We start from the raw sequence: 12,044 nt of genomic DNA, 5'->3' as shown, positions 1-12,044 counted from the left end.
CTCGCTCTGCCGCCCAGGCTGGAGTGCAGTGGCCAGATCTCAGCTCACTGCGAGCTCCGCCTCCTGGGTTTACGCCATTCTCCTGCCTCAGCCTCCCGAGTAGCTGGGACTACAGGCGCCCGCCACCTAGCCCGGCTAGTTTTTTGTATTTTTTTAGTAGAGACGGGGTTTCACCGTATTAGCCAGGATGGTCTCGATCTCCTGACCTCGTGATCCGCCCGTCTCGGCCTCCCAAAGTGCTGGGATTACAGGCTTGAGCCACCGCGCCTGGCCAATCTTTTCAAATAACTAGTTATTTGTTTCATTGGTTTTTCTCTGTTTTTGTTTTCAGTTTAATTGGGATTTTTTTGCTTTTTATTATTTCCTTCTGCTTGCTTTTGGTTTATTTTGCCTTTTTTTTTTTTAATGAGATGGAGTTTTGCTCTTGTTGCCCAGGCTGGAGTGCAATGGTGCATTCTCAGCTCACTTCAACCACTGCCTCCTGGGTTCCAGCAATTCTCCAGCCTCAGCCTCCCGAGTACCTGAGATTACAGGCGTCTGCCACCACACCCGTATATTTTTTGTATTTGTTTGTGTGTATGTATGTATTGTTTTTGAGACAGGGTCTTGCTCTGTTGCCCAGGCTGGAGTGCAGTGGTGTAATCTCCACTCACTGCAAACTCTGCCTAGCAGGTTCCAGTGATTCTCCTGCCTTAGCCTTCTAAGTAGCTGGGATTACAGGCACCTGCCACCACACCTGGCTAAATTTTGTATTTGTATTTGTTTGTATGTATGTATGTATGTATGTATGTATGTAGGTATGTATGTATGTATTGTTTTTGAGACAGGGTCTCGCTCTGTCGCTCAGGCTGGAGTGCAGTGGTGCAGTCTCTGCTCACTGCAGCCTCTGCCTCCCGGGTTCAAGCGATTCTCCTGCCTCGGCCTCCTGAGTAGCTGGGACTACAGGCGTGCACCACCACACCCGGCTAATTTTTGTATTTGTAGTAGAGATGGGGTTTCACCATGTTGGCCAGGCTGGTCTCAAACTCCTGACATCAAGTGATCTACCCACCTAGGCCTCCGAAAGTGCTGGGATTGCAGGTGTGAGCCACTGCACCTGGGCGTAGTGGTTTTTTTTTCTTTAGACATTTTGGATTTATTTACTTTGCATTACTCAGGTCAGAAAATGTCACTTGACCTCTTAACAGCATGGGCTCAGGGCAGAGTTTAATCTTTTTCCAGAATGGAAATTGCTCATGATGGCTGTTGTCACCTGTGGGCCAGTAAGTTCTGAAAGGCATCTGTGTGCCTGCCAGCCTAGAGTAAGTGTCATGAACTACCTGAAACTGATGGGGCCCAGAGTACAATGTGCAGATTTCTAGTCACTTTCTTGGGGGTGTGGGGCTTGTTTACTGGAGTGGAGTTTGCAAATATGTGTTTAATAAATGGGTCCTGTAATTAATGCTTAGGATGGGTGTGAGGAGTGGACAGGTGCAGCATTTCTCTATGCAGGTACTTTTTTTTTTAAAGGTCTTTTCAAAGTTTTTATTTTTATTTTTACTTTTTAGACGGAGTTTTTCTCTTGTTGCCCAGGCTGGAGTGCAATGGTGCGATCTCAGCTCCCTGCAGCCTCTGCCTCCTGGGTTCAAGTGATTCTCCTGCCTCAGCCTCCCAAGTAGCAGGTGGCATGCGCCACCACGTCCAGCTAATTTTGTATTTTTTGTAGATACTGTGTTTCACCATTTTGGTAGGGCTGGTCTCGAACTTCTGACCTTGTGATCCTCTCACCTCAGCCTCCCAAAGTGCTGGGATTACAGGCATGAGCCACCACGCACGGCCCAAAGTTCTTTTTTTGTTGTGTTTTTTTTTTTTTTTGTGATGAAGTCTTGCTCTGTCACCCAGGCTGGAGTGCAGTGGCATGATCTCAGCTCACTGCAGCCTCCACCTCCTAGGTTCAAGCAATTCTTCTGCCTCAGCCTCCCGAGTAACTGGGATTACAGCCACGTGCCACCACACCTGGCTAATTTTTGTATTTGTATTTGTAGGTATGTATGTATATCTATGTTTATTTATTTATTGCTTTTGAGACAGGGTCTCGCTCTGTCACCCAGGCTGGAGTACAGTGGTATAATCTCCGCTCACTGTAACTTCTGCCTCCCAGGTTCAAGGGATTCTCTTGCCTCAGCCTTCTAAGTAGCTGGGACTACAGGCACACACCACCACGTCCAGCTAATTTTTGTATCTGTAGTAGAGACGAGGTTTCATCATATTGGTCAGGCTGGTCTTGAACTCCTGACTTCAGGTGATCCGCCTGCCTTGGCCTCCCAAAGTGCTAGGGTTACAGGCGTGAGCCACCATGCCTGGCATGTATTTTTAGTAGAGACAGGGTTTCACCATACCATGTTGGCCAGGATGGTCTTGAACTCCTGACCTCAAGTGAACTGGCTGTCTCAGCCTCCCAAAGTGCTGGGATTACAAGCATGAGCCACTGTGCCTGCCCGGCCTCAAAAGTATTTTTCTAGGCCTCATTGTTACGTTTGCCACATGGCTGTATCTCTATACATACATGTATATATTTTTTTCTTTGAATCATTTTGAAGTGAGTTACAAAGTGTTTGACACTTCATCCCTAAGTACTTCAAAATACAATTCTTAAGATTGAGGATGATTCCCTATAGAGTCATACTACCATCAGATCACCTAAGAAAATTAACAGTAAATTCCATTTCCAGTTTACATGCAAAATTCCTGAATTACCCCTTTGGGAGCTGGCATCATGTGTTTAAAAAGTAAATCCAGGCCGGGCGCGGTGGCTCACGCCTGTAATCCCAGCACTTTGGGGAGGCCGAGGCGGGCAGATCACAAGGTCAGGAGATCGAGACCATCCTGGTGAACACGGTGAAACCCTGTCTCTACTGAAAATACAAAAAAATTAGCCGGGTGTGGTGGCGGGTGCCTGTAGTCCCAGCTTGTAGGGAGGCTGAGGCAGGAGAATAGTGTGAACCCGGGAGGCGGCAGAGCTTGCAGTGAGTGGACATCACGCCACTGCACTCCAGCCTGGGCGACAGAGCAAAACTCCATCTCAAAAAAAAAAAAAAAGTAAATCCAGAATCCAGTCAAGATGTACACATTGTCTGGACAAGATTGCTCACCTTTCTAATTCTAGGAGACTGAGGTAGGAGAATCGCTTGAGGCCAGGAATTTGAGGCCAGCCTGGGCAGCATAGTGGGACACTGTACAGAAAATTTTTAAAAACTAGCTGAGTGGAGTGGTGTATACCTGAAGCCCCATCTAATCACTTGAGCCTAGGAGTTCAAGGTTACGTTGAGCTGTGAACACAATACTGTACTCTATCCTGGGCCACAGAGCAAGAGCCTGCTCTGTCCCCACTCCTCCACCCCCAAAAAGGTGCACACATCAAGTCTGGTTGCTGTCTCTAAATTGAGAACAGTCATCTTATGTTTAGGAATGTCAGCATTTGGAGATACCAGGCCAGTTGTTTTGCAGAAGATCCCACATTCTAGTTTGTGTGATTTTTCTTTGCATGACTCCCTTATTTCCTGTAAATTGGAAGTTAGGTCTAAAGCAGTGCCACCCAACAGAAATATAACATGAGCCACATATGTCACTTAAATTTTCCTGGTAGCCACATGAAGAAAAGCAGATGAAATTAATTTCAATCATATATTTTGTTTAATACTTTTTTTTTTTTTTTTTTTGAGGTGGAGTCTTGCTCTGTCACCCAGGCTGGAGTGCAGTGGCTCAATCTCGGCTCATTGCAACCTCCACCTCCTGGATTCAAGTGATTCTCCTGCATCAGCCCCCTGAGTAGCTGGGATTACAGGTACCCACCACCATGCCCGGCTAATTTTCATATTTTTAGTGGAGATGGGATTTCACCATGTTGGCCAGGCTGGTTTTGAACTCCTTATCTCAAGTGATCCGCCTGCCCTAGTCTCCCAAGGTGCCAGAATTACAGGTGTGAGCCACCACTCCCATCCTATCGAATACATTTCTTTATTATTTATTCTTTGTTAATACTTATTGTTTACTTAATATATTTTACTGAATATATCTGACTATATTCAAAATATTACTAAAATACATATCATTTCAGTTTGCAATCAGTATTTTAAAAGTATTAATGAGGCATTTTACATTCCTTTTTTATGAAGCTTTCAAAATCCAGTGTATATTTTACATTTAATGGACCAGCCACATTTCCAGTGCTAAGGAGTTGCACGAAACTGGTGGCTTCTGTATAAGAGAGCATGAGGGTAAGAGCCTTGATCCAACTCAGGGTAGATGTTTTTGGCAGTAACTCCTGGAGGATAGTATATGACTTTGAACCACTGGAATTGCTCAAGTCTGAATCTGCTTTTCTTTTTTTTTTCAGGCTCTGTGTCCTCCGGGATGGAGCAGGTGTGCAGAGGGTGAGGACCCAGCTCTGGGACCAAGTCACTTGCTTCCTTACTTAGCAAGACTATCGACTTGAGCAAACTTGGGCCGCGGATGAGAATGTCTGTGGGCCTCTCGCTGCTGCTCCCCCTCTGGGGGATGGCACAAATCCTGCTCTCTGTGGCTATGGCTCAGTCCCACTGGCCCAGTGAACCCTCAGAGGCTGTCAGGGACTGGGATAACCAGCTTGAGGCATCCATGCACTCAGTGCTCTCAGACCTCCACGAGGCTGTTCCCACAGTGGTTGGCATTCCTGATGGCACGGCTGTCGTCGGGCGCTCATTTCGAGTGACCATTCCAACAGATTTGATTGCCTCCAGTGGAGACATCATCAAGGTGAGACTGGATATAGAGCGTAAATGAGGAAGAGTTCTCATCTTCCATTTTAGTTTGGTGCCTTTTCCTTCTCAAGTCTAAGCTCCACCAGTTCTGAGCTCAGTTCTTCCAGTATCCCCTTAGATGAGGGACAGTCACTGATGTTCATGAGAGGATCCCTGTATACTCAGAGTAGCATCCTAATCTTTATTCTTGTTCCCATTCTGAGGGCATCACCATGTCACCTTTACTCTGGAAGTTCTACTGAAAACTGATTTAGGGATTTGTTGGAAGGGTCTGTCACACGTATAGGGAAAAGGTCACCTTTCATAAATCACAGGGTTAAACCCAAAAAATATAGGACTTTTATGCTTTGAACTTACTTTTTAAAATAAGATATAAATAAATATAGGAGTTCTGCTCTAATTTGCTGATGTGTGCTTGCTAATGTAATTGATCACTTAAGAACCAAAATTAGTACCCAAACTTCAGCCTTGCCCCCTATCCTTTAGAGAAGCCATCCAGAGAACAATGGAATCTGAGGCCCGTGTAGAGAAGAGTATCTTGGTTGACCCAGGATAGAAATCAGGTGAAATAGGAAGCTTTTATGTGATGAAGCACCATCTCTCTCTCTGACTTTGTGGAACCGTGGAATTTCCCCTAGATTCTGAGTGAGTTTGTTTCACGGACAGGTGGGTGGCATGTACACCTCAAGTTATGAACATCTTCTAGAGCAGAAGTCAGCACACTTCACCCAAGCTGGAGTGCACTGGCGTGATCATGGCTCACTGTAGCCTCGACCTCCCAGGCTGAAGTGCTGCTCCCACCTCAGCCTTCCAAGTAGCTGGGACTATAAGCGCATGCCAGCACACCTGGCTAATTTTTGTACTTTTTGTAGAGATGGGGTTTTGCTATGTTGCTCAAGCTAGTCTCGAACTCCTGAGCTCAAACCATCTTCCTGCCTTGGCCTCCCAAATTGCTGGGATTGCAGACGTGCACCACTGCACCAAGTGCCACGCAGTAAATATTTTAGACTTTGCAGGCCATATGGTTTCTGTCAGAACTCTTCGACTCTGCCTGTGTAGTGTGAAAGTAGCCTTTACGATATGTAAATGAATGGGCAATAAAACTGTACTGTGGATACTTTTTCTTTTTTAATTTTTTACACTTGTAGTCCCATTCTGACTTGAAACAGATTTTTGAATTTCATATGTCAAGAAAGAAATATTCTTTTACAGTTTTTTTTTGAGACAGGGTCTTGCTCTGTTGTCCAGGCTGGAGTGCAGTGGTACAGCCATGGCTCACTGCAGCCTCAACCTTCCAGGCTTAAGCCTTCTTTCCTCTTCAGCTTCCCAAGTAGCTGGGACTACAGGTGTGCATCATCACACCCAGCTAATTTATTTATTTGTTTTTGAGACGGAGTTTCACTCTTGTTGCCCAGGCTGGAGTGCAATGGCACAATCTTGGCTCACTACAACCTCTGCCTCCTGGATTCAAGCGATTCTCCTGCCTCAGCCTCCTCAGTAACTAGGATTACAGGTGCACATCACCATGCCCAGCTAATTTTTAAATTTTAATTTATTTTAATTAGTCAATTTTGAGATGGAGTCTCTCTCTGTCACCCAAGCTGGAGTGCAGTGATGCAATCTCAGCTCACTGCAACCTCCACCTCTTGGATTCAAGTGATTCTCCTGCCTCAGCCTCCCGAGTAGCTGGGATTACAGGCATGCACCACCATGCCCGACTAATTTTTGTATTTTTAGTAGAGACAAGGTTTTATCATGTTGTCCAGGCTGGTCTCAAACTCCTTACCTTGGGTGGTCTGCCCACCTCAGCCTCCCAACACCCAACTGATAAAAAAATATTTTTTTTTAGTTTGGGCTTGATGACTTACACCTATAATCCTAGCACTTTGGGAGGCTGAGGGAGGCAGATTGCTTGAGCCCGGGAGTTTGAGACCAGCCTGGGCAACATGGTGAAACCCCAGCTCTACAAAAAATACAAAAATTTGTTCTAAAAAAAAATTTTTTTTTTTTTTTTTTTGAGACGGAGTCTGGCTCTGTTGCCCAGGCTGGAGTGCGGTGGCCGGATCTCAGCTCACTGCAAGCTCCGCCTCCCGGGTTTACGCCATTCTCCTGCCTCCACCTCCCAAGTAGCTGGGACTACAGGCGCCCGCCTCGTCGCCCGGCTAGTTTTTTGTATTCTTTTTTTTTTTTTGAGATGGAGTCTCGCTCTGTCGCCCAGGCTGGAGTGCAGTGGCCGGATCTCAGCTCACTGCAAGCTCCGCCTCCCGGGTTTACGCCATTCTCCTGCCTCAGCCTCCCGAGTAGCTGGGACTACAGGCGCCCGCCACCTCGCCCGGCTAGTTTTTTGTATTTTTTTTTTAGTAGAGACGGGGTTTCACGGTGTTAGCCAGGATGGTCTCGATCTCCTGACCTCGTGATCCACCCGTCTCGGCCTCCCAAAGTGCTGGGATTACAGGCTTGAGCCACCGCGCCCGGCCCGTTTTTTGTATTCTTTAGTAGAGACGGGGTTTCACCGTATTAGCCAGGATGGTCTCGATCTCCTGACCTTGTGATCCGCCCGTCTCGGCCTCCCAAAGTGCTGGGATTACAGGCTTGAGCCACCGCGCCCGGCCAAAAATTTTTTTTAGACAGAGTCTTACTCTGTCCCCCAGGCTGGTCTAGAAAACTTCTGGTTCCTGCCCTGCAGCATTCCTTCTCTAGAGGTGTGGCCTACATGTGAACTAAAAGTATTCTAAGACCTATACTTTGTTGGGTATTTTCTGTATCTTCTCTGCATTCAGATTTCTACATACATTTAATGTTCTGGCTTTCTGTTGGTGTGTTTAAACCACCAAAACAGTGGTTTAAGCCAACCAGCTTGTTTCACTCAACCAGGAATTTTTGACCAGGAATTCAGAGGTAAGAAACTTTATCTCTGTTTCACGTGGTACTAGGTAGAGTGGCTCATCTGGGGCTGGGGAATCCACTTCTAAGTTGGCTAATACATGGCTGGCAAGTTGATGCTGCCTGTTAGGGAGCTTAGCTGGGGCTGTTGGTCAGTATCCTTGTTTCCTCTTCATGTAGACCTCTCCGTGGGCTGCTTAGGTGTCCTCAAAGCACGATAGCTGGATTTTAACATTAGATATTTCAAGAAATAGGAAAGGAAGCTGCCAGTCTTTTAAGGCCCAGACTTGGGAACTTGCACAGCAACACTTCCATTTTACTTCATTGGTCAAAGCACATACAGGCTCTGATGGGTGTTTACCAGCTTGCCCCCTCTGATCCACAAGCCCCAGGCTTCTAGATTAGAAATGGCCACAAGTTCTATGGCACTCTTTCCTTGGAGAGGTGAGTCTGTGCCCTTTTCCCTGAATCTGGGTAGACCTCCCCTTCAGCCTGCTTTTGTGCTCACCTCCTTTGCCCTGTTGGTCCCCTTCTTTTTAAGCCGTGACTTGTTCTCAGAGTGACCTTGAGGTCTCTGAGGCAACCGTATTTCTGAAGATCTTGGCCCACGTAGCAGCTCACATGTAGCAGTTTATAGAGCTCTTTCTAGTTTGCAGAGTGTTTGCATAAAGTTTCCTTGTAATCTTTGTAGTATCCCGGCAAGCCAGATGCTAATCTGACCATTAGATACAGAGTGGTAGTTCTGGAGGGTACATTTCTTGCCCAGCTTCAGATTTAATCCTGAATATCCATACCCTGCACTGGGTTGCCTTTGTTCCAGTAGCCATTGGAATGTTTTACATGGATTAATCTTGGCCAGAAGTGCCTTGAACTGATACAGCAAACTAGAGATTTGCTGTATTTGGCAGATAGATGTTTAACAGGCTTATTTACCAGGGGGGTAAAGAGATTTTACTGAGAAAACAGGATTTTATCTGAGCCTATTTATCTGTGGAAAGCAGACCATTTAACAGCTGATGAGCTTGTAGAAAAACAGATGAAGATGTGTGACTCTTCATTCCAGTCTTAACCACTAGGATTATATGGGTTCAGGAGTCAGAAGGTCAGAAAGCCTGAGCTTGTTCCTAGAGCTTTGGTTTCTGCATCTGTAAAGCAGGATTTAGAAAGTCTTTATATTAAAGGAATTTTTTTTCTTATAATAATGATGCATAAATGTACATTGTGGAAAATATAAAAAGGGAAAAAGAAAATCTGTGGTTTCTACCATTCGGAGTGAAGTCTACCATTTTCTATGCTCATCAGGAGATGTTCATGTCACATACACGCACACAGACATCTTAACATACTAGACAGACCTAGGATCACAGTGGATATATTTTTTAATCTTTTTTTTTTTTTTTTTTTTTTGAGGCAGAGTCTCACTCTGTTGCCCAGGCTGGAGTGCAGTGACACAACCTCAGCTCACTGCAACCTCCACCTCCCAGGTTCAAACAATTCTCCTGCCTCAGTCTCCCGAGTAGCTGGGACTACAGGCATGCGCTACCACACCCGTCATATATATATGTGTGTGTGTGTATATGTGTGTATACATATATAAATACATTAAAAAATATAAAAATGTGTGTGTATAAAAATATAAAAATGTGTATATATATATATATATATATATTTTTTTTTTTTTTTTTGAGATGGAATCTTGCTCTGTCACCCAGGCTGGAATGCAATGGCATGATCTCAGCTCAGTGCAACCTCCGCCTGCTGGGTTCAAGCTATTCTTCTGCCTCAGCCTCCTGAATAGCTGGGACTACAGGCACACACTACCATGCCTGGCTAGGGTTTCACCATATTGGCCAGACTGGTCTCGAACTCCTGACCTCATAATCTGCCCACCTCAGCCTCCCAAAGTCCTGGGATTACAAGTGTGAGCCACCTTGCCCAGCCCAAGTTTTGTATTTTTAGTAAAAAGAAACGGTTTCACCATGTTGGCCAGGCTGGTATCAAACTCCTGAACTCAGGTGCTGGGATTATAGGCATGAGCCACTGCACCGGGCCTTTTTTTTTTTTAAACATTTTTCATTCACTGTAGCTTGAGTTCTTTTTACCTGTAGTCATTAAATGTTATTTGGGAATGTAACTTTTTTTTTTTTTTTTTTTTTGAGACGGAGTCTCGCTCTGTCGCCCGGGCTGGAGTGCAGTGGCTGGATCTCCGCTCACTGCAAACTCCGCCTCCCGGGTTCACGCCATTCTCCTGCCTCAGCCTCCCGAGTAGCTGGGACTACAGGCACCCGCCACCTCGCCCGGCTAGCTTTTCGTATTTTTTAGTAGAGATGGGGTTTCACCGTGTTAGCCAGGGTGGTCTCGATCTCCTGACCTCGTGATCCGCCTGTCTCGGCCTCCCAAAGTGCTGGGATTACAGGCTTGAGCCACCGTGCCCGGCCATGGGAATGTAACTTTTAATGGCTGCCTAATATTCCTTTTTTTGGGGGGGGAGACAGCTCTGTTGCCCAGGCTGGAGTGCAGTGGCACTATTGTGGCTCACTGCAGCCTCCACCTCCTAGCTCAAGCAATCCTCTCACCTCAGCCTTCCAAGTAACTGGGACTATAGGTGTATGCCACCACACCCAGGTAATCTTTAAATTTTTTTGTAGAGATGGGTCTCACTTTGTTGCCTAGACTGGTCTTGAACTCCTAGGCTCAAGTGATCCTACTGCCTCAGGCTCCCAAAGTGCTAGGATTACAGACATGAGCCATCAGACCCAGCCTGCCCACTATTCTTGAGTGTGTAAGGAGCATTTCATATATGGGTCCTAAGGATGCTTGTTGAGGTGACCCCAGTCATATCTTGGGCCCACTGGTACTGCCCTTCATCCAAGCTACTGCTTGCTTACCTCTTCCTAGGCTCCCCCTGCCTTTGTTCTTGACCTCTCGATTTGTTCTCCATATTGAGTCAAGAGATGTCTTTATCTTTCTAAAGCTTACATCTATTCAAAATCCCTTTTTATTGAGCTGCATCCAGAATTGAACCCCATATGATCTGGCCTATGACCTTCTCTCCCCCATCTTTTTCTTTGTATACTTTGTCCCAGCCACACTGGTCCTTTTCTGCCCAGTGAACACACCTAGCTTAGGGTCCACCCCAAGGTTTTGATTCTGTCTTCTTTTGTCATGGGTACAGCCACATCTTTCAGGCTCAACTTGGACATCATCTATTGGAGCCCTTTCCTTCCACCCTGGCAAAAGCAGCTTTCCCACAAAACTCTATGTCATCTTCTTCTCAAAAGATTTCTGTACTTGAAATTCTTGGTTTTTTGTTAGTCATGTTTGCCTTCCATCACATAGTAGCCCTCAAATGTTTGTAGACTGGCAAAGGGGATGAGGACCCATTCAGCACCTGCACACCCGTTTTGGATCGTCAAAGCCTGCCTTGCTGTATGCAGGGAGAAATGCTAGCCTGTGCTGAGGCAGCAAGAGACTAAGCTCACCTGCTGCCCCACAGTGTACTATGGTCTTACTGTGTTTTGAGGCCTCAGGCCCTGTGACACACACACTTTCAAATGACTTCTTGTTATATTTTTGCATTGGAAAGGGGCCCCGCCCTGTCCCTCTAACTCTTTTTTTTTTTTTTTTTTTTTGAGACGGAGTCTTGCTCTGTCGCCCAGGCTGGAGTGCAGTGGCCAGATCTCAGCTCACTGCAAGCTCCGCCTCCCAGGTTTACGCCATTCTCCTGCTTCAGCCTCCTGTGTAGCTGGAACTACAGGCGCCCGCCACCTCGCCCAGCTAGTTTTTTGTATTTTTTAGTAGAGACGGGGTTTCACCGTGTTAGCCAGGATGGTCTCGATCTCCTGACCTCGTGATCCGCCCGTCTCGGCCTCCCAAAGTGCTGGGATTACAGGCTTGAGCCACCGCGCCTGGCCCCTCTAACTCTTGACTGTGTGTTTATTGATCCATTATTAGTACAAACTCAGTGTTTCCTAATATTCAATAGTTTATTGCTCATCTTGATTATTGTGGTGTTCAAATTGTCCCAGATTTGACCATTGGGAGCCCCTTTAAGTTGGTTCCTGTGTTCTTGTGATATGCCCCTATCAGTCATTTGAGTGCTTCCTTACTTTCTGGGATAAGATATTCCAGGCCCGTCTTGTATTCACCCTCCCTCAGCCATTTCTTCAAGGAGCCTGATTTCTTTTTGTGGTGAATGTTTTTGGGGGTCCAGATCTGGGTGCCAGGTGAGTTCATTGCCACTGGGATTTCCTTGCTTCTGTGAGCCTTTCAGCAGATAATGTGGCTCCAGTTTTAGATGACAGAGTGACTTATCCCAGAACACATAGCACATAGCTTGTAGGGACAGAGTTAGTTTATAGGGAGCACCCAAGAGGGTTGTTT

General features: G+C 46.1%; 1 protein-coding gene across 4 annotated transcripts in view; it reads left to right on the top strand.

Moving 5' to 3' along the window:
* DAG1 (dystroglycan 1) overlaps positions 1–12,044 on the top strand; it is a 75,575-nt gene that overhangs the window by 43,569 nt on the left and 19,962 nt on the right. For 3 of the 4 annotated variants that reach the window (XM_010369690.2, XM_010369681.2, XM_030941476.1), the window contains one exon: positions 4,376–4,773. In XM_010369690.2, coding sequence (XP_010367992.1) covers positions 4,492–4,773 — 282 coding nt within the window. In that variant the 5' untranslated portion in view covers positions 4,376–4,491. Of the gene's footprint in view, positions 1–3,764; positions 3,824–4,375; positions 4,774–12,044 lie in introns of those variants that run through there. The other variant, XM_010369699.2, reaches the window with a different exon arrangement.

Source organism: Rhinopithecus roxellana, chromosome 1 (genome assembly GCF_007565055.1).
Source record: "Rhinopithecus roxellana isolate Shanxi Qingling chromosome 1, ASM756505v1, whole genome shotgun sequence".
Classification (NCBI taxonomy): domain Eukaryota; kingdom Metazoa; phylum Chordata; class Mammalia; order Primates; family Cercopithecidae; genus Rhinopithecus; species Rhinopithecus roxellana.
Note: the sequence above shows the minus strand (reverse complement) of the source record. Positions and strands in the feature narration are given on the sequence as shown.